Genomic DNA, 22,842 nt, shown 5'->3' on the forward strand with positions numbered 1-22,842 from the left:
GTTTCAGTCTTTGTATTTAATACTCAGTTTTATTGTAACTGTAAAATGAAATGCACTAATATCTTTGAAGTGCCTGAGATGGCTGAGAGGACTGCTCCAGAGAAGAAAGTGCCCCCTGCTCTATCTAAAAAAACAGAAGCTTCACTTCCTAAAGGTACATGTCACCACTATTATCATCATAAGAAAGGATGTTATTTGCATTTTAGGGTTATTTTAAATTAATATCAGTTTAAATTGATGTTTCACTGTTTACTCTGATATCAAAAATGTAGGAGAAATGTGCCAAATATGAATTGCTGTGCAGGGGTGTGAAATGTTTTTCTCAACTTAAACCATCCAAACTTTTGTTATACTAGGTTTATGTCATATCAAGCAGATATTATCAATTCCTGTTTATCCTCCTACCAAAAAAAAATGCCAAAATCTTATAGATGCAAGAGAAGGAGTTTGTAAACAGTTGTTCACATTATTAGTAGGGATGGCTTCATACATGGTTTAGTGGGACTAGGCAGTGTTCTATTTACAGTTAGATTTGATGATTCTAAATTTTTTTTCCAACCTTGATCATTCTACGAGGAAAGACAAAATAGACAGAAACTAAAGGTTTCAACAGAGAGTGGCAGTTTTAGTACATAGAGCAAAATAATCACAAATATCTCTATGTATCTGTATCACAGAGCAGAATATCTTCTTTAAACTGTTATTTCTAATTTGTCTCTATTCAGGTCATACATTAACATTTTCGACTATGGGATTTGCAAAGTTGCTACTTTGTATAAATACCATGAAAGAGCTGTAAATTTACTGTCAGCATGTAAGACAGTGAGCCTTTAAAAAGGCATTTATAATTGAAATACAAAAAAATTACTAAAGACACACTAAACTGAACACACTATCCATTGATGCAGTGATGCATCATTTAATTTCCTTTAGAACTCCCAAGCTCTAGCCAGAAAAAAAATTCCCTCTGTCATCAGATTCTCTCCATCTGAAATACAAAGGCATTCCTCAAATGAAGTACCATCTCAAAGTCATGATATAATTTTTTTTAAAATTGAAATGAATATAAGAGAAAACAGTAATAAGCAACATATAGTGATTAGAATGAAAACCAGGGGATGACAGAGGGAAAATATGATAATTTAAAGCAGAGGGGGATAATGCAGAGATAGAAAAAGAAAGGTGAAGTCAACCTGAAGGATGAAAATAGTAATAGTAAAGGGGCAAGTAAAAATATGGCAATGACTGACCAGCACAGAGCACAGTCATTTATGAAACATGACATTAGGATTCCACAAATAAATCTCTGATCATCTGTTACTAAGAAGCCAGATATATTTTATATATTTCTACATTTCCACCCCGACCAAGAAACAAAGACCACACACAGATTTCCCATCTCCTGTGGGATGTCTTGGACACCCTGGTCATTCCACAGGTTGGAAGCAAAGCAGAGCTGATGGCTGAATGTAACCACAGCACTTTCTCAAAAAAGACTGTGTGCATTTACTACTGGTTGCTGTATTGTTACATAGCCATCTGCAGTGCCCACAAAACTAAAATACACTAATATCTTTGAAGTTCCCAAGGTGCCCAAGAAAGGTGCTCTGGAAGAGCCTACACCTGTAACTGTGCCCAAACAGCCAGAACCAGCAGCAGTTCGAGGTACCTGTGGCTTTGTGCATCAGTCCAAATGAGACTGTCCTTATTGTCTTACATGTTATTTCTGATGTCTCTTGTTGTTCTGTTCATTGGTGATTTCCTGAAATGTCTGCCCTGTGGGAGTTTGTGTGTGTGAGCCAGTGAGAGAGAGAGGTTGATGCTGTGAGACCACTTTGGTTCCCCTTCATGAGTGCATCTGCAGTCTCCATGTCACTGTGCATCCTCCTGTTGTGTGGACCAAACTGACTGCTACTAATATCTTTGAAGCACCCGAGGTGCCCCGGAAGGCTGCTCGTGAGGAAAAACTACCTGTGCCCTCTGCCAAAGCACCAGAGCTTCCAGCACCCAGAGGTACCCGTCCTCATGGATAACTTAACACAGAATGTACTGAATCCTCTTCTCCTAAGCCTTGTCCTACCCTCTCCTGGCCTGTCTCTGTTCCCTGACTGAGACTGCCAAGGCTGTGTGTGCTGGGACAGGGGTGCTGCTGCGTGGTGTGTGAGGGTCTGAGCTGGCTGCTGTGATGTTCTGTGTCTGTGTCACCCTGGCTGTTGTTCCTTCTTGCCATGTCTTCTCAGCTATGTAAAAGTAAATGCACTAATATCTTTGAAGTGCCTGAGGTGCCTGAAGCTGAGGTCCTGGAAGAGGAGGAAGAGGTGGAAGCAGCAGAAGAGGCGGCAGCAGTTGCTGAGCCTGGAGAGCCAGAAGTCTCTCCAGCTGAAGGTATAGGGTGGTGTCCTGCAAGAGCCTGCCATGCCCTGCACACTGCTGCAGGGCTCAGCGTTCTTTGCCCCCCTGCACTTTTGTGGGAGGGCTGAGAGCAGCATTCTGTCATTTTGTATCTCTGTGTGTCGGCATACTCCCCTCGAGAGAGGGTGGGGTTTTCCAGAAACCCCCCTCTCAGTAAGCCCATACTTCTGCTCTTTGTGGCTTGTCCGCCTTAAGCAGGAGTGATTGGCTGAAGAGGACACCCTGGTAGTCAGTCAAGTGTTCACTTTCCTCCTTTCCTGCTTTGCCATCTGCCTGTTTGCTGACCTTAAGCTCTGTCAAGTAAATGGGTCTAATTTCTTTAAAGTGCCTGAGGTGATTGAGGCGGAAGAGGCAGAAGAAGAGGTGCCAGTGGTCGTTCCCCCAAAACCTGTGGCTGTGCCCAAGAAACCTGTGGCTGTGCCAAAGAAACCAGAACCTCCTGAAGCTAAAGGTATATCTTTGGGAGAGAGGTTTTTTATTTTACTGTATTGATTAATATTTTCATTTGCTATCCCTTCTTTTGTGTAAGATTTGTTGTTTGTCCTTGACCCATAACCTCTCCTGGACCAATCTTTGTGCATGACTAACCAACCCGTCACTAGAGGAATTTTATTGTGCTTAAAAATATCTAAACTCTTTGATTGAGTCTTATGATCTTTCCTACTAATTTAACTGTGAAATTAAGATGCAATAATATCTTTAAAGTGCTCAAGGTGCCCAAGAAAGCTGTCCCACAAGAAAAGATGCCTGTTGCAGTACCCAAACAACCAGAACCACCACCAGCCAAAGGTACAGGTCACTATTAGTATCATCATTAGAAAAAAAAACTTGCTTTTCTGGACTTCAGTTTAACTAATTTTTTGATGGTGATCAGAGATAGGTGCCTAAGAAAGATGAAGTGCAATGTGTAGTGTCAAAAACATAGCAGAAAAACTAGATTTAATTCCTTGAAAAAATATCTCTAGCTTACTGAATTTTTAGTACAGTTTAAGAATTAACATTTATTGACTGTTTAGTTTAAACAGAATAGCTGTTTTTTCTGAAGAAGAGCCTGAAAATAAGTCTTGAGCTTTAAAAAAGAAGCATTGCATCCCTGAGGCTTCTAATAAATGACAGCAGCAGAATAAGTTCTCTACCTCTTTAAAAGTAAGATAATGCCAATGTACTTGAGGAATTTCTGCTAGCAAAGGACTGGATATATCTAGTGATTATCTTATTAACACATTAATAGAACAAATAAAAGAAGAGAGAAGTACAAGAAGTATATCCATTTCTACAATAGAATTAAAATGAAAGGAACTGTGGAACATAAAAAGTTAGGAGGAGGTGTGAAGAATGGAAATAATTGATAGGGGATAAAACAGATGGTGATGATAAATCAATTGGTATTTCCTAAAAAAAAGTTGCAATGACAAAGTAGTCGTGAATTATATTGGCTGATACACAAATTCACTAGGATTCCACAAATAAATCTCTGATCATCTGTTACTAAGAAGCCAGATATACTTTCTACATTTCCACCCCGACCAAGAAACAAAGACCACACACAGATTTCCCATCTCCTGTGGGATGTCTTGGACACCCTGGTCATTCCACAGGTTGGAAGCAAAGCAGAGCTGATGGCTGAATGTAACCACAGCACTTTCTCAAAAAAGACTGTGTGCATTTACTACTGGTTGCTGTATTGTTACATAGCCATCTGCAGTGCCCACAAAACTAAAATACACTAATATCTTTGAAGTTCCCAAGGTGCCCAAGAAAGGCGCTCTGGAAGAGCCTACACCTGTAACTGTGCCCAAACAGCCAGAACCAGCAGCAGTTCGAGGTACCTGTGGCTTTGTGCATCAGTCCAAATGAGACTGTCCTTATTGTCTTACATGTTATTTCTGATGTTTCTTGTTGTTCTGTTCATTGGTGATTTCCTGAAATGTCTGCCCTGTGGGAGTTTGTGTGTGTGAGCCAGTGAGAGAGAGAGGTTGATGCTGTGAGACCACTTTGGTTCCCCTTCATGAGTGCATCTGCAGTCTCCATGTCACTGTGCATCCTCCTGTTGTGTGGACCAAACTGACTGCTACTAATATCTTTGAAGCACCCGAGGTGCCCCGGAAGGCTGCTCGTGAGGAAAAACTACCTGTGCCCTCTGCCAAAGCACCAGAGCTTCCAGCACCCAGAGGTACCCGTCCTCATGGATAACTTAACACAGAATGTACTGAATCCTCTTCTCCTAAGCCTTGTCCTACCCTCTCCTGGCCTGTCTCTGTTCCCTGACTGAGACTGCCAAGGCTGTGTGTGCTGGGACAGGGGTGCTGCTGCGTGGTGTGTGAGGGTCTGAGCTGGCTGCTGTGGTGTTCTGTGTCTGTGTCACCCTGGCTGTTGCTCCTTCTTGCCATGTCTTCTCAGCTATGTAAAAGTAAATGCACTAATATCTTTGAAGTGCCTGAGATGCCTGAAGCTGAGGTCCTGGAAGAGGAGGAAGAGGTGGAAGCAGCAGAAGAGGCGGCAGCAGTTGCTGAGCCTGGAGAGCCAGAAGTCTCTCCAGCTGAAGGTATAGGGTGGTGTCCTGCAAGAGCCTGCCATGCCCTGCACACTGCTGCAGGGCTCAGCGTTCTTTGCCCCCCTGCACTTTTGTGGGAGGGCTGAGAGCAGCATTCTGTCATTTTGTCTGTTTGCATAACATTAAGCTCAGTCAGGTAAACAGATCTAATATCTTTAAAGTCCCTGAGGTGATTGAGGAGGAAGAGGCAGAAGAGGAGGTGCCAGTTGTTATTCCTCAAAAGCCTGTGGCTGTGCCCAAGAAACCTGTGGCTGTGCCCAAGAAACCTGTGGCTGTGCCAAAGAAACCTGTGGCTGTGCCCAAGAAACCTGTGGCTGTACCCAAGAAACCTGTGGCTGTACCCAAGGAACCAGAGCCTGTGCCTGTCCTTAAAAAACATGAAGTTCCTTCAGTTAAAGGTACATACATCAGTGACTGAACATCTCCTTATCTCTTTTCTCTGAATACCTTTCCCCTTGTTTCACCGATGCATACAGTGCCAGATGAATAATCTGATGCTTAAATTTATTATTCTTCATGTTTTGTATGCTCTCCTCTTTTTAGTCATTGCACTTTTCCCTGTTATTTATATATATATGTGTCTTAATATTCAAAAAAATTAACATTTACTAATATCTTTAAAGAAACTGAAGTGCAAGAGAGAACTGTCCCAGAGGAGAAAGTGCCTCTTACAACACCTAAAAAGCCACAATTAGAAAAACCAGAGCTTCCTCCAACCAAAGGTACATATTGCCAGGAGGCATCTCCTGAGAATAAATGTTTTCTATACTCTCTCCTTTCTTTATTCATAGCTGCGTCTATAAAATTTGTCAGTTGAATGTAGCATGCCTTGAGAAAGACTGGAGCGCAGCCTTTCATGGTTATGGCTACTGTTACTGTGATTTTGTGTGTGCTAGATGTCCTTGTCTTTTTATGTTTCATATGTACATTTATGTACACAAAAATAAAAGAAACCTAATATTTTTTTTTAAAGTGGCTGAGGTACCCAAGAAACCTGTCTCAGAGGAGAAAGTACCTTTTCCTATTCCTAAAATACCTGAATCACTACCAAGTGAAGGTTTGTGCTACCCTAGACTTCACTCTAAGAACAATCCTTTGTCCCGTTCTTCTGAGTATAAGCTTTAACGTAAACATTTTCCTTTTTCTCCCATTGTGATGTTTGTAAGTTGCCCACGTCATATTTTAGATTATACTAGTCAATATTTCTTGTATCTGTTAGTATATCTTCATATCTGGAAGTAAAATATACGCTCCTGCACAGGATATGTCTCTTTTTAAGATAATATTAAGTTTCCACTAAATTGGAGTCTCTCAAAAGTTATTATTTATGTTGCTGTTATAATCTTGAATTAATTGAGAGCATTGACATTTTTATTCTTTCCTGTTATGGTAACTCATCCACAAATTTAATGTTTAGCTTATATTTTATACATAAAAAATTCTGTCCTTCATACAAGCTTCACACATGCTTAGAAAGAAAGTGGTTTTCAAAATCTTGCATTAACTGCAAAGGTAACAGATAGAATGATTACTTATCCTAACGTGTATTTGTCTGTGTCTGTTGAAGTAGATTTTAGTTATATCTGTATAACTGTTCATGTGAAACAATCTTATAATTGAAAACTTACACCAGTTGTCAATATTCTTTAAAGAATATGAAATCATAAAGGAGATTGAGCCTGAAGAAGCAGAAGAAATTCCAGTTGTAGAAGTTGAAGAAGCCTTACCAGTTGAAGGTATACCAAGTACTTCCCTAGAGGCTGCCACAGACCTTTCTTTCATCATCATCATCATCATCATCATCATCATGTGCAGATTTTTCTTGCTCTCTCATTTTTCACACATGTGCCTGTGTCTTGTAGGTCACCTCTGCATTGTAGGTCTTTCTGTGATTCTTCCATTGTTGTGTTCTGGAAGTTTTTCTGATCATTTAACTCTAAGTACAGCCTGAAGATTATTTTAAATGCTTTCATTTTGTTTCTTGTCCATAAGAGTCTTCCCATCATTTGGTTTTCTACTTTTGTTCTCATGTTATTAACATGCTTTTTAAAGTCAGCTTGGATATTTGTATTGTGTGCATGACTCAAAGCAGTAACCTAAGGCTCTTTCATACTCCCATTTAATTCAATGACATTTTTTCACTGGCTTCACTGGAAATGGAAAATGGTGGTCTTTAGGTTTGTACTACTCTTCTCATAACCACCATCATAGGAAATTTATTCTAAATCTGCCTAATGTTATTTAAAGTGCCGCAACCTGAAAAGAAGATCCCTGAAAAGCGAAAACCACCACCACCACCACCTGCTCCAAAAGAAGATATTAAACTGGCAAAAGATCTACTTAAAGGTATAATCATCTGAAGCCATAAATAATGGTGGAAACTCAATCTTTTAAAATTATACTGATGAACCTTGAAAAGCATGCTTTTAGACTATAATTTTGTGTCTTTTTTATTTCTTTTCTAATGTACTATATTTTAATGGTGCGCCTCACTAATGCTCAGTCCATCATGATTTTTTATCAGCGTTTACATGGGTTCTTTTCAATTATTACGGGTAAAAAAATTATTAAAACCATTTTAATCAAGTTAACACATTCTTCTATCCCTAACATAATTCTTCCCCCTTAACATATTCTTAAAAATGAAAAGAATCCCCAGCAATAATTTGCTGGTGTTATATGACCACGGGTTTCAGATCAATTGTGCTTCCTACAGACCATCTGACTTTTTCTAAACAGTTAATCAGCAAGGATCTTAGCTTTGCAGCTTTTCTCCTTCTTTTACATCAATACTATTAATGAGGTGTTCGGATTTTTTAGAACAGTCCTTTCTTTTTGGAGTCTAATATGTGTTGTAAAATTCAAATAATTTTCTTTAAAGCTCCTGAGGCAAGGAAGAAAGTTGTGGCTGCAAAACCTGGTGAGCCTCCGAAATTGGAACCTCCACCTGCTAAAGGTACCTAGCTAATATAAGACTCTAGCTTAAAATAATCCTCTCATGACCCCAAAGTTGTAGGTCTTAGTATCTTCTTGTTTAATTTCCTCAAATGTATCAAAACACTGTCTATGTTAGAATGCTCAACATGCATACCCATCTTGGGCATATGTGTTTGTGTTATATTTATGTCCACTTTAATCATACATTATGCAATCTGTGAGATGTAAGAGACAGAAACACAGAAAAATGAGTTTTTATGAGTTTTATCACTTGTGTAGGTGCTCACTTTGGTTTTCTGCTTAGATACGAATAAAAAATAAAATACTCTTTAAATGTATACACCATTGTTTCAACATACTTAGTTTATTATTTTTCTGAAATGTAACTTATTTATGTGAGAGGACACTTTAGTCTAGAGAAGGGAATGAATAATGTATTGAGCCAGCCACTTCACAGGTATGCCTTTATATTATTCATATGTCCTGGAGTTTAAGATAAGCTAAGCAGTGGACATTCCTTCTTAATGCTGTCCCATGTTTAGAGATTAAAGTGGATCCTTAAGAATATCACAGACAGATAGCTCTTAAGAATAGATATGTAACATAAGCCTATAGTGAAAGAGGACGAGGAAATAAAAATGTTATGATGATGATTATTCTTGAATACACAACCTTTACAGTTTTCTCAAACCATACTTCTCATCTGTTGATTTGTATGAAAACTTTCTCTTTATCCATAAGCTTAGATGACAGCTGTATGCAAATTATATAGAAAATATATTAAAACTATTGGCTTCAATAGCAACAGTTTAACCTTTGATTTTAATATTCAGTAGTGGACTAGTATTTGATTTGTGTGTTTGGACATACTAGCTGTTGGTTAACTCTTACTGCTGTTATAAACCTATAATAAAATCTGGAATAATATTCTTTTAAGTGCCTGGACTTGTAAAGAAACCTCGCAAAATAATTCCTGAGCCTACTCCCCCACCAAAAGAAGAAGTTGTTTTGAAAAGAGGTATAGTAACTTGGGTCTGTTTTTAAAAACCCAGCATTTTAACATTGACCAGCATAAATCTATCTGATGTCTGTTTCTTGGGAAAAGCAGTTGTAGTTGCAGGGAGGAAGGGGGTAGCCTGAAAGTCTCTCAGATACCAAGGATCTGCAATGAAAACAGAGCAGAACAATGAAAATCCGGTTCCCTCTCTCTCTCTGTTCTGTTTTTCTTAGCTCTTTGTACTAGACTTGAGAGTCTTCCACTGCCCACAGTGTAAATGTTATTAAAGTTACATGTGTAGTCTATGTATTCTCTTTTGTGGTTTTCTCAAAAGTACCACACAGATCACAGAACCCCATGGTACTATTGGACATCATCCCATTTCCTGCAAAGTCTGGAGCACTCTGAATCATTTTGTGCTCAACTGTTGCTTAGAAAGATGAAGCATTAACTCCAATTCTCTTTGGAATACCACAGAGGGATGATTCATGTTTGTGTACCTTGTACCTTTAAATTTCAGACAACGTAAAAAAAATATAATACTCCATTTTTCAGATGAGAGTGTCATTACATACCCAAGATGGAGAACTGAGAGGACAAAATCAAGTGAAATCAATAAAATGGAAAACAGACATTATATAAATTTGAGCTCTCCAAATACAATTTTTGAGGATTTACATTAAAATTACATTTAAAAAAACATTAAAATCTTTTCTCTCAAATGGACTGCTCTTAATATAAATGTCTTTTTTCCTTAGATGACTTGAATTTTAAATTACTTTCAGAATAGTATCTTGAATAGTTACACAAATCTTCCATTTCTATTGAGCTATATATATTATTTTCTTTATGACTGATGTTTTAATCTTTGTCTTGTTCAATGTCTTATTCTTTTGTTTGCCTGTGCTTTAAAAACTGAGATTTCTTTTCTTTTGAAGTTCTTAAAAAGAAACCTGAAGAGGAAGAACCTAAACCAGAAAAAGAGCCTAAACCAGAAGTTAAACCAGTACCTACACCAATAGAAAAAATTAAGAAACCTGAAGGTACCAGATTACTATCAAATATATATATTGAAATACTTTTTTTTTGTTAATCCTACTATTAAGTAGTGTTTTCTTAAGTTCAGGAATGAAACTGGTGTCTTAAAAGATAGCTTGCATTGGCCTAAATGTGCAACTCGCCTGGATGCACAACCAAGTTTGACATCCACATTTGAGTCTGAATTCTGTATTTTGGGACTGTTTCTCAATCTTCATTGTGTATAGAAAAGAGCTTTAAAAATATTTTATATAATACTGATAAAACATAACTACAGCAAAACAGTTAATCCAAGCAATTTTTAGGTAACATTTTACAAGTATGTGTCCTTTTACCCATTTATAGTTTCTAATTTACTCAAATCTTACTCTAAGAAATGTATGTTCCTAAACCTTATGAACATCTGAAACTGGTTACATGTAAAAACAATGAAAGCTTTTAAATACACTTCAGGGTATTCTATTTAGGGATTTAAGGTGTTTTAATATATCTTAAAAAATAAAAATATTATTTTAAAGTCCCAGAAGTTCCTACAAAGAAAACTGAGATACCTGCCATAAAAAAAGAGGAGAAACCTGTGCTTGAACCAACAAAAGGTACAACTGTGTGGTGCTCTTTTTCCTTACTGCAGCAACTAAACAATATTCAGTGCTGAATATCATGCTATATTAACATAATGCATTACTGTCCTCCAGTCTGTCATGACTACTGTGTCCTCATTAACCATTTTGCAGTCTTCTGGATTTCTTGTTGTCTTTATTCTTCAATGCTTGAAAAAGTCATCTTTTTTCATTGTTTACAATCTTGCTTTACAATAGTTAATCTCAAGGTAATTTCTTGCTTTTTGGCACAATAAAATAGAAACCAATGAATTCTGTCTTCATTTAGCTCTCTGTGTGTTGTTTATCCTAACTTCTAATGCTCAATGTGTTTGCAAAAAAATGTAAACTAACCTACTTGTAATTTCTGTGTTTGAAATGGCAGAAACTAAGCAAGCATCTGTCCCAGTTCCTGGGCCCGAACCTAAACCTGTAGTAGGTAAGAATTCTTTAGTTGTGAATACTGGTGAAGATTCTCTTGTGTGTCTAGTATTTTCCATTCAGGGACTTCTTGCTCAAAGGATGTTCATAGAATCATAGAATACCAGGTTGGAAGGTGACTTCACGCGTAATCTGGTCCAACCTTTCTTGGCAAAAGCACATCTTTGACAATATAATTCAGCACCTTGTGCAGCAGAATACTAAAAGTGTCCACACAAAGGCCTTTAGAATTAAGAAGAATAGAACTTTCCTACTATCTACAAAACACTTTAAACAATATCATACTTAAAGTAATGTATTAAAACTTTTTTCTCCCATGCAGCTCTAAAATCTCCAAAACCAGCTGAAGAACCCGCTGTTACTGCTCCAGTGACAGCTCCAGTTGTTGGAAAGAAAGCAGGTATTTATATGTATTCTATGCTATTTAGAAGGATTTTCTCTGACATACATAAATACTTTCAGTATAAAAAGAGAGAAGAGCTGTACAATAACTCATTCATTACAGGAAGATTTGAGGTCCTATTCAAGTATTTGTTATTCTAGGTGCTGTCACCTAATTTAAAACAAAAACTGATATACTATGGAGACCAATCTGTGCTCTTTTGTCTGGATAGTAATATGTGTGTCTTTATTTGTTGTCCTACTATGAAATTTGTGTATTTTGTTGTTTTCTTGATGTTCCTCATGTCCTGATATGTGTTATATGAATTGCATCTTGTATTTTCTGTGTAGACAAAAGTTACACGTTTCTAAATAATTGTTGTGTTGTTTCGTTTCCTGCTTTTGATTTGTCATTGAAGCCCCGAGAAAAACCAACAGTGATGTTGAAGAATTAGAGTATTGCTACTTCTGTCTGCTGTGCTTAGGACCCTGGAACAAAGCCTGCTGTGAAAAAAAAAAAAAAGAGCTGGGATGGTTCCATTTTCTCTGAAACACTCAGGGAACTGAAGCACTGTGCTCCACCAGCAGAGCTGATGTCCATTCTGCTTGCCCACCATTCAAAGGGCTTCATGTTGCAGTAGAGCTCAGATCTTGGGCATTTGAGAAGCCAAATTATTAAAGTCTCTTGGCCATTGATCTGGTTATGCAGTCTGCAGTGGCACAATTAACCTGTTTTGTGTCAGTGACCAGATAGCTGTCATTTCTGCTACGTTTAACCTACACTGGATTTAAACAGTGTCTAACTGCTAAGAGTGGTTTACTTAGGTTTCTGTTCATGGGTGCTGTTCTTACCTTTGTTTTGTGGTTGTGTTTTAAGTTTCTGTTGTGTAGAGAAGTGTTCTATGTTCATTTTATTTCAGGTATCTTTGTAAAATTTGTCTTAAATGTATTCTTCCTGATTCTTATTCTTATGGATTTTTACTCTCTAAATTACCTATGAAACCTTTGTAGCTGCAGAAAGGCCTGATGCACCATCTGTACTAAAACATAGAGTTAAAATGCCTCCAGTGGAAGAAGAAAAGCCTGAGTCAATTGTGTTGAAGAAGATTTCAGTTGAAAAAAGCTTGTATGTGAAAGAGAAAGTAAGTCCTAAGGAGACAGTTCCGGCCATAGAGCCGCTTGAGTATAAAATCTCACTGGAAACAGCTGGTGGAATACTGAATTCAGAGACAGAGGATCAGGAGAAAGTATCTCTTAAATATTTTGTCCTGGCTTCTGAGGAAGAGGAACCAGAAATGACACCTGTAGTTTCAGAAAAGACTGCTCTTACAGGTGAGAAATTTAAAGTTGATATAGATCACATTACTTACACAAAGGAGGAACTACCACTACCTGATGAGGAAGTGAAATTGATTTCTATAATATCTGAACATGTGGAAAGAGATTCTGGAGAAGAAAGGGAAGATGAAATTAAATTGCTTGTTCATAAGGAGGATGCCATAGAGAAGGTCTCCGAAAAGCTTAGTGTTCTTCATGAAGGAGAGATTCCCAGCCATGAAAAAGAAGAAATTGAGTCAACTTGTGTACCTAAACCCAGAAAGCCAGTTCAGCCTAGGGACCAGAAAGGACTTCTAGGAAAAGAGAAAAAAACAAAAAAAGGTTTGCAACCTGAAAAATTTCATATTAAGGATAAAACTTCATTTGTACAGGATATCATAGAGGCAGACATAGCTGAAACTTCTCAGCTTAGAAATGAAGATGAGAGAGGAGGTTTTACTCCAGAGAAAGATGAAATTCCTCTTGGTGAATCCATGAAGGGACATGGCATACAAAGTAAAATTCAGAGGCTGAAGCAATCAGGTGGCACAGTACCTGAAATTGCTATAGATAAGATTCTTAACAAAGAAGCAAAGAAAATGGAAGATATTCAAGGTGATGAGAAAGGTAAGAATCTGGATTTTACATCAGCAGAAGTACATTCCTTAGACCTGTCTGAGGAGGCTCAGCCAGGATTGAGAAAAGATGTTGACCTAGAACACCCCACAGAAGATGAGGAAGTTCCTGGAGAAAAACCTCACACCGTCTTTAAACCATCTGTTCTTAAGTCAGAAGTAGTAGAAATTAAAGCAAGAGAAAAATGCTCTACAGAGAAAGAAGCTCATTATGAGGAGGGTTTAGGACAATTGTTGACTGAGAAAGCACTCCTAAGTGATGAAAACACAGGCAAGAAGATTTTACCAGAGAAGGAAGAAAAAATTATCTTCAGCACCCACCTAAAAAAAGGCAAAATTAGGCTGTCAAATGCCCCTGAAAGTCTACCCGTGGAAAAAGAATTTGATACCGTGATTACAGGAGGGATGGGAAGTGAAGTTTCCACAGGAGAACATCAAAAGGGAATCATATCTGAGTCAGTAAAGAAAGTTGCTATTCAGCCACCACAAAGTCAAGATGAAAAACAAATTCAAGTTCATACCCTTCCGGATGAACATAAAGAAACTCTGGCTAACAAAAGCAGAAAAGGTAAAATTGAAGAAAAGCAATCTACAGAAGGTATTTCAGATGAAAAAGCATCACCTGAACATGGCATTGGAAAAAGCACATCTAGTACCATGAAAAAAGAGAAGGGAAAGCTCATAGACAAAGTATCATCAAGCAAAGGGATCCTTGCAAATGGAGAAGATACTCATTCCTCAAGCATAGGTAAGGTAATAACTTCAAAGAAAGCAGAAGGAGAGAAAGAATACCAGAAATCAGAACCTGCTCACCTGACTGAGCAGGCCTCTGGACTTGAGAGTGAAAATAAGAATTTGGATGCACCTGGAGAATCGCGTGAGGTTCTGGATGTTCCAGCAAAGTCTCGTGCAAAGCGAGGTGAGGAAGACTGATGCCAAATTCTTCCACGAAGTGCTTGTACCATTTGCTTCAGGAGAGTGCCACCTGCCATTGTGTTTTAGTAACACCATTCGCAATTCCATCAAGTCTGTCAGCTGGCTTTACTGGCATTCAGCCACTCTTCACATGTTTGTCTTACCTGTCTGTACACACAGCTGTGTGATCACTGTTCATTGTCTTGGTCTTACACTTTTCTGAGACTTCATAAATCGTTGTGTGTGCCATTGTCTTCTCAGCAAAACTCACACTTTTTTTCTAGTATTCGTTTTTCCATCCATTGCAACAAAATCTGTCCTGCATTTCATTCATATCGTTCTCCCATTAAAAGTATCTTTCATATTTCCCTTCACAAAAAGGTAACCAGAGGCTTCATAGCACAGGTAATATTTTCAAAAGTCAGTAATGATTCATCACAAATTAGGTTACTAACAGGACATCCCTCACTTGTAAAAGTACTGCATTGTCCTGAAATATATATTTAATTTACACAGCTTATATTTTTGTGGTGTTCATTAGTAAAATTGTGTGGGTTTAAAAAAAAAAAAACTCATATAATTTTAATAGGCACTTAAACTATTTTGTCAAGGAATGACAGAATTTCACAAATTATGGGCAGGACACCACAATAAGGAAATAGGAGATTTTAAGTTGCCTGTTAGGCTCTGCTGCTGGATAGGTCATTCCCATACTTCAGGATATTGAACTTACTATTGAGATATAAACAGTATACACTCTATAAAAATAGATATATTTATATCCTTTCCTCCCCTTTTATGTGTAGGTAACTAAAAGAAGAAAAAATCTGATATATAAAATAAATACTTGTCTTAGTTTTAGTAAGTATGTTTATTTAACTACATTTCTAATAATCTTGCTGTTCTACTTCAGAGGCCAAGCCACCAAAAGAAGAATCTCCGAAGGGTATCAGTCCAGTCAAAGGTAGGATATTACAAGCAATACCTTGTCATGGTCTAACTCCAGCTGGCAATCAGGCCCCAAACAGCAACTCACTCACTCCCTTATAGTGGGAAGGAGGAAAGAATAAGGGTTAAATCGAGAAAACTCACAGATTAAGCAAAAGCAGAGCACACAAGCAAAGCAAGGTAAGGAATTCACTCTCTGCTTCCCATGAGCAGGGATGTGTTCACCCATATGCAGGACAGCGGGATGTCCTTCCATCCCTTGAAGGGCAAATGTCATAAATCTGAACGCCCTCCTCCTCCCCCCACCTTCTTCTTTCCCTGCTTTATATACTGAACATAACACCATGTGGTGTAGGATATCACTTTGGTCAGTTGGGATCAGCTTTCTTGGCTGTATCACTTCCCAATTTCTTGTGAACTCCCAGCCTGCTCAGTGGTGGGGCTGTATGAGAAGCAGAAAAGGCCTTAGCTCTGCAAGAGCCTCTCAGCAATCACCAAAATATCTATTACTAAGACTGCTTTCAACACAAATCCAAAACATTGCCCCATACTAGCTACTTAGAAGACTGTTAAATCTCCCCCAACAAAATCAGCACAGCCTACAATCAAAAGCAATTAATCAAGACTCATTTATTAATTTCTGAATCTGAATTACAGCCAAGAAGACACCTTCACCAGCAGATGCAGAAAGAAGGAAACTCAGGCCAGGCAGCGGTGGTGAAAAACCTCCTGAAGAGCCTCCATTTACTTACCAGCTCAAGGCTGTACCACTGAAGTTTGTCAAGGAGATGAAAGATATAGTGCTAAAGGAAGCTGAGTCTGTTGGGTCTTCTGCAATCTTTGAAGTCCTAATTTCACCATCCACTGCAATTACCAGCTGGATGAAAGATGGAAGCAATATCCGAGAGAGCCCAAAACACAAGTTTATTGCTGATGGCAAAGATAGGAAGCTGCATATTATTGATGTCCAGCTATCTGATGCTGGTGAATATACTTGTGTATTAAAACTGGGGAACAAAGAGAAGACCTCTACAGCCAAACTTATTGTTGAAGGTATTCCCTATTTCAAATTTATCAATAAACTCCTCAAGTTGGTGCTTTGTAATTTTACAGTAGTTGGTAGATGCATGCTTTTGTTTCCCTCAATCACTACACAAATTATATAAGGTATTTCTGCATCACATATTCTATGTATAAAGGAGACAAATCAAAATAATTTGTTTCCCACAGAACTCCCAGTGCGGTTTGTAAAAACCCTTGAAGAAGAAGTGACTGTCATTAAAACCCAGCCACTGTACTTAACATGTGAGCTTAACAAAGAAAGAAATGTGGTCTGGAGAAAGGACGGTAAAATCATCAAAGCCACGCCTGGGAAATTTGCTCTGGGTGTTATTGGTTTGGCACATTCCCTCACAGTCATGGATTCAGATGATGCTGATGCTGGCACTTACACTGTTACGGTGGAAGACTCTGAATTGTCATGCTCATCTTGTGTTAAGGTAGTAGGTAAGTAACAAAAATCATGTTATTTTTTCTCTCAAGGATATTTGGGCTGCTCCAAAATTATGAAAACCTTTTCTCATTGTCTTAGAGTATAAGTGGACAGATAGGATTTGTACAGCTATTAAAAGCTTGTTGTAGTACAAAATCTCTTAGTTCTCTTTATTCTTTTTTATGACACGTCTGTTTGTAATAAAAGTCTGCTAAGCTGTTTTCTTGTGTAACTTTTTGTCATGCAGAAGTTATAAGGGACTGGTTAGTAAAACCCATAAGAGACCAGCATGTTAAACCAAAAGGAACAGCTACTTTCAGCTGTGACATTGTCAAGGATACACCAAACATTAAATGGTTCAAAGGAGATGAGGAAATCCCTGCTGAACCCACTGACAAGACAGAAATCTTGAAAGAAGGAAATAAAATTTTCCTGAAAATCAAGAATGCTGGTCCTGCTGATATTGGAGAATATGCAGTGGAAGTTGAAGGTCGCAGATACCCAGCTAAACTGACCCTTGGTGGTAAGGAAGCTTTTATTTGGATTATATTTAATCATCTTGTAGGCCAGTGTTGAAAAACATCTAAATGAACAAACATTAAAGGTAACCTGAATTATTATAAAGCTCTATCAAAACTTGATCTAATTATACATATGTTTATTTGTGCATTGTAGAACGTGAAGTTCAGCTTCTGAAGCCATTAGAGGATGTTACAGTTTATGAGAAGGAAACAGCAAGCTTTGATACAGAAATATCTGAGGATGATATTCCTGGTGAATGGAAGCTGAAAGGAGAAGTCCTGAGACCTTCACCTGTAAGCATCCTTGAATTTTAAAAAAAAATTTATTTAAATTAAATACTGTGAACAGATTCCTTGAATCTTAATATAAAGACTTGTCATTGCTACTCAGTCCAGAATATATGATTTAAAAAACTGATTCTCTAAGTAAGAATTATATTTTATAAAAGCTAAGTTTTGAAGGCCTTCACTTTCTTAAGGTATTACAGCACATAATTCAAGCAATAATAGAAATATCCTACATACACTGTGGGAATGATTCTGACATTCTGAAGAATTCTGTGGATTGCTGAAGAAATGTATTCCATATTTAATTATTGAGTCAAAGTATTAACTTTCCTTGAAAAGCAATTTCATTCTTCCTACCTGACTCTTTACTGTATATACAATGTTTATGAAAATCCCTTTATTAAAAGCACATAGCAGCAAGGCATTTGCATTATGTTGGTATTTGTATTTAACCAAGTCTGTCATCTCTCCAGACATGTGAAATCAAAGCTGAAGGAGGAAAACGCTTCCTAACCTTACACAAAGTCAAGTTAGAGCAAGCTGGTGAAGTCCTTTACCAGGCCCTGAACGCTGTCACTACAGCCATCCTGACAGTAAAAGGTACAATGTCCCACAGGGTGTGACACCAGCTTAGACAGAGTTCATGTGGAGCTCGTTACAAATGGTGTGTTGTCTTTTGCTTCCAGAAATCGAATTGGACTTCGCTGTGCCCCTGAAAGATGTCACTGTTCCTGAGAAGCGCCAAGCAAGGTTTGAATGTGTCCTTACCAGAGAGGCCAATGTTATATGGTCTAAGGGCACTGATATAATCAAGGTTGGAGAAAAATTTGACATCATTGCAGATGGAAAGAAGCACATTCTTGTTATCAATGATTCACAGTTTGATGATGAGGGAGAATACACTGCTGAAGTTGATGGCAAAAAGAGCACAGCAAGACTGTTTGTGGAAGGCAAGTGTTTTCTCATGAACAAAAGAACAACAAGAAGATAAAGAATATATCTTTCAGGACTACATTAGCCTTTTTTCTGAATGTATTTATGTGTCTGCATTACAGGTGTGAGGCTGAAGTTCATATCACCTCTGCAGGATCAAACAGTGAAAGAGGGGGAAACAGCCCACTTTCAGTTTGAGCTTTCTCATGAAGACATGCCTGTGAAATGGTTCAAAAATGACAAGAGACTTCACACAAGCAGAACAGTTTTGATTACTTCAGAAGGCAAAGTTCATAAACTAGAAATGAGAGAAGTAACACTTGATGATATCTCAGAAATAAAGGCCGTAGTCAAGGACTTGAATACACAAGCCAACCTGAAAGTCTTAGGTAATTACAAAAATAATTTGAAATCTGCTATAGAATAAATATTAACCATTTTTATAAGTAGAAAGTGACCAAATATTGACATTTTAGTATATTTGTATAACTAATTTATCTTATTTACTATGACTTTTGTAGAGGCCGATCCATATTTCACTGTGAAATTACAAGACTACAGTGCTGTCGAGAAAGATGATATTACTCTGGAGTGTGAACTTAGCAAAGATGTGCCAGTAAAATGGTACAAAGATGGTGAAGAACTAATAGCTTCCAACAGAATTTCCATAAAAACGGATGGCTTGCGCCGTATCCTGAAGATCAAGAAGGCTGCAGAGAGTGACAAAGGTGTTTATGAGTGTGACTGTGGAACTGACAAGACAAGCGCCAATATCAGCGTGGAGTGTAAGTAATCATGTCTTCACTAAGGGAAAATAGCAAAACCTTTGTAAACCAGTGTAGACAGACAGACTGTCCAGAAAGCAAGACCAAAAATGTACCTGTGAAAAGCATGCTGTTACGATGAATGGCTGAAATATCTACATTTAAAGTTATTAACAGTGATTACAGGAGACAATATATTTGACAATTACTGGAGAGAGTTACTCTCTGTGTCCAGTCACCATCAGGAAATAAAAACAGTTTAGTTCACTGTAAGAGGTATCTGGGTAAATTATTAGGAAAAATATTCTTACCAAAAATAACTACATTTTCAGACATAGAAGGAGGTTGTAGACAACCCTTGCTGCTTTTTAGGAAGAGGTTAGATAAACATCTACTGGTCATAGCATTTGAATGCCCAAAAGAAAGAAAAGGGAGAGACTTAAGGTGCTTTCCAATATTACATTTCTATGGTATACAATTTGTGAGTAAACAGATGCAAACTTTTGAATTTTATTTTTTTTTTTAGCTCGCCTAATTAAAGTGGAGCGCCCACTGTATGGAGTGGAAGTATTTGTTGGTGAAACAGCACGCTTTGAAATTGAAATTTCTGAGCCTGATGTCCATCCTGTATGGAAGCTAAAAGGAGAAACCCTAACACCTTCACCTGTAAGAATTCTTCTTTATTTTTAGACCATCATTTCCAGTAGAAAAACATGATTAATAATAATGTTTTCTGAGTGGCATCTTAGAATATTAATATTTACGGTGGGATGTGTGTGTTTCTTTATCACCAGGACTGTGAAATCATTGAAGATGGGAAGAAGCATATTCTTGTCCTTCATAACTGCAAACTTGATATGACTGGAGAAGTGTCTTTCCAAGCTGCCAATGCTAAAAGTGCTGCTAATCTGAAAGTGAAAGGTACAGTCTGCACTTGGCCAACATTTCCATATATATTTCAGGGCATCAGAACAAATGTAGTGTCAGAAAGCACTGTATGAACTGATCTGAAAGAGCTCTTCTTTGATTTCAGAACTGCCTCTTATCTTCATCACTCCACTAAGTGATGTGAAGGTCTTTGAGAAGGATGAAGCTAAGTTTGAATGTGAGGTATCCAGAGAGCCCAAGACTTTCCGCTGGTTGAAAGGAACAGAAGAGGTCACTCCTGATGAAAGATTTGAAATCATTTCAGATGGAACAAAGCATGCTCTGATTATTAAATCTGTTGCCTTTGAGGATGAAGTAAAATACACATTTGAAGCTGAGGATAAAAGAACAAGTGCCAAGCTAATTATTGAAGGTTTGTTATACTTTGCCTTTCTAGGAAAGTTTTGTATCATATACTTGCATAGTTTCTATTGATAAAATTATGACACGTTATGTTGTTACAGGTATCCGCCTGAAATTCATCACTCCTCTCAAGGATGTAACAAAGAAGGAGAGAGAAACTGCAGAGTTCACTGTGGAACTCTCCCATGAAAATATCACTGTGGTCTGGTTCAAGAATGACCAACGGTTACATACCAGCAAAGTGGTTTCAATGACAGATGATGGCAAATTCCATACACTCACAATCAAAGATCTTACTATTGATGATACTTCTCAGATAAAAGTGGAAGCTATGGGCAAATCCTCAGAAGCTAAACTCACTGTTCTTGGTAAGAATACCCAAAAAAATTCACCTGATGTATATTATCAGAAGAGTTTTATTAATAAAAATTAGTAATCAGAAGGTCTTGGGATTGGCCTAAATCTAAATTATGATTTTGAAAATCTAACAATTTGTTTTTCTTCCTTGGGTCTCCATTTACCTATTCATGAAGGATGATTATAATAACTTTAAAATTTCATGCAAAGTTGCAAAGTTAGTGAGTACATACTTAAAGCAGTGCTCTAAAACTCCTAGAGCATCAAAAGAATGTTGTCACTAATATTAGTAATGCCCTGAACAATTTATTAGGTGTTTATTGTTTTCTTTTTTGTAACAGAACTGTGAAAAAGGACTGTATTTAATCCTTCTTGTGGGATATAAACAGGAAATATATTTTATGGTAGAAGCTAGTTGTTCTTTCTAGAAGACTAAAACTTCAGACTGAAATATATCTTAACTTTTGCTTGCAGAGGGAGACCCTTATTTCACTGGGAAGCTGCAGGACTACACTGCTGTGGAGAAAGATGAAGTAATCCTACAATGTGAAATCAGCAAAGCAGATGCCCCAGTGAAATGGATGAAGGATGGCAAGCCAATTACTGCATCAAAGAATGTTGTTATTAAGGCTGATGGCAAAAAGAGAATCCTTATTCTCAAGAAAGCTTTGAAGAAAGACATTGGACAGTACACTTGTGACTGTGGTACTGACCAAACCTCTGCTAAACTCGATATTGAAGGTATGGCTATTTAAATGGGCTGCTCTGTAGAAGTCTTTTGGGATCTGCTAGAAACTGAGGGAGTCAATTGTGTTTTTCTTCTCCAGACCGGGATATTGAGATTGTGCGACCACTATACAGTGTGGAGGTGATTGAGACAGAGACTGCCCGTTTTGATATTGAAATCTCTGAGGAAGGTGTCCATGGCAATTGGAAGCTAAAAGGAGAACCCCTGACTGAATCAGCTGTAAGCAAATATTTCATTAATTTTTTTATGTGTGTCTCAACACTTTGCACGGAAGTAGAGTATGAGGGAGGGTGACCACAGAAACTAAATTTGATTTCCTGCTTTCAGGAAGAGTCACTATATTAAAAATAGTGGGTTTTTAAATTAATAATGTTTTAAATCTAGTACAAAAGTAATCCAAAATAGCTAAATAATAAATTATTTTCACATGAAATGGTACATTCTGCATTGTTAACAATACCTAACAATCATGTATCCTAAGTGCAAAGACCATGTGGAATTAACTTAAACACAACAGCATTTAAAAATGCAGGCATCAGATTTCATGCTTTTTCCTGTGGGTTTTGAGTTATATTTGGTTTAAATAGATGTAGATCACATTTCCAAACTCTCTTGCATTTCTGTGACAGCTAAAATTGGAGTAAAATGGTATAGAGCTTAATCAAATATAAACTCCTTGTTGGAAAGATCTAGAAAATAAAGAAATAGTACAATCACAGCTGGCAATAATCTGGCTTCTATGTAATGGCATAAATGTGAATAATACAGAAAGACTGGAAGTGTCATGAAAATCACTGTCTCAATAAAAGAAGGAAATGTCTTCTCAAGGAAAGGTCACAGCACAAGCTGAGCAATTTCTAGTTCCCATGGGGGAACTAGGCCTCTGACTGGTCTGCACATATATTTATATATTTGCTACTCAGTCAGCACAGAAATGTGTTGCCTCTTTCCCTTTCCTTCCAACTGTATTAAGAGAGTTGAAAGGAAAGACCTATGAATATTTCACATGGGCCCAAGAGTTGTGAATGGAGTAGAAGAAAACAGATTCATGGTGTAAGAAGGAGGGGCTCTTTTTGTGAGTAGTACAAAAAAGATACTGAAAAAACTATTTCAATTCTGTTTCTGCAGGAATGTGAAATCAAGGAGGAAGGAAAAAAGCACTTCCTTACACTGTACAATGTACGCTTAGATCAAGCTGGTGGAGTAGATTTTCAAGCAGCAAATGCCAAGTCTGGTGCTCACCTTCGAGTGAAACGTGAGTGTCTTTTAAACTTT

At 37.6% G+C, this 22,842-nt stretch overlaps 1 protein-coding gene across 1 annotated transcript in view; it reads left to right on the forward strand.

Annotated features, from left to right (window-relative positions):
• Positions 1–22,842, forward strand: part of TTN (titin) — a 235,038-nt gene that overhangs the window by 120,169 nt on the left and 92,027 nt on the right. The window contains 31 exon segments of the mRNA XM_071434272.1: positions 1,582–1,665; positions 2,275–2,385; positions 2,738–2,863; positions 3,118–3,201; positions 4,154–4,237; positions 4,847–4,957; positions 5,128–5,364; positions 6,619–6,702; positions 7,214–7,312; positions 7,848–7,922; positions 8,841–8,921; positions 9,839–9,943; positions 10,923–10,976; positions 11,301–11,378; positions 15,140–15,190; positions 15,388–15,393; positions 15,832–16,227; positions 16,405–16,680; positions 16,914–17,189; positions 17,342–17,481; positions 17,949–18,075; positions 18,162–18,425; positions 18,531–18,797; positions 18,930–19,193; positions 19,699–19,838; positions 19,967–20,093; positions 20,206–20,472; positions 20,564–20,830; positions 21,294–21,560; positions 21,647–21,786; positions 22,696–22,822. Of these exon segments, the coding sequence (XP_071290373.1) occupies positions 1,582–1,665; positions 2,275–2,385; positions 2,738–2,863; positions 3,118–3,201; positions 4,154–4,237; positions 4,847–4,957; positions 5,128–5,364; positions 6,619–6,702; positions 7,214–7,312; positions 7,848–7,922; positions 8,841–8,921; positions 9,839–9,943; positions 10,923–10,976; positions 11,301–11,378; positions 15,140–15,190; positions 15,388–15,393; positions 15,832–16,227; positions 16,405–16,680; positions 16,914–17,189; positions 17,342–17,481; positions 17,949–18,075; positions 18,162–18,425; positions 18,531–18,797; positions 18,930–19,193; positions 19,699–19,838; positions 19,967–20,093; positions 20,206–20,472; positions 20,564–20,830; positions 21,294–21,560; positions 21,647–21,786; positions 22,696–22,822 (4,815 nt within the window).

This window comes from Agelaius tricolor, unplaced genomic scaffold, assembly GCF_023055355.1.
Source record: "Agelaius tricolor isolate 1412-34295 unplaced genomic scaffold, bAgeTri1.0.p SCAF_10, whole genome shotgun sequence".
NCBI classification, from domain to species: domain Eukaryota; kingdom Metazoa; phylum Chordata; class Aves; order Passeriformes; family Icteridae; genus Agelaius; species Agelaius tricolor.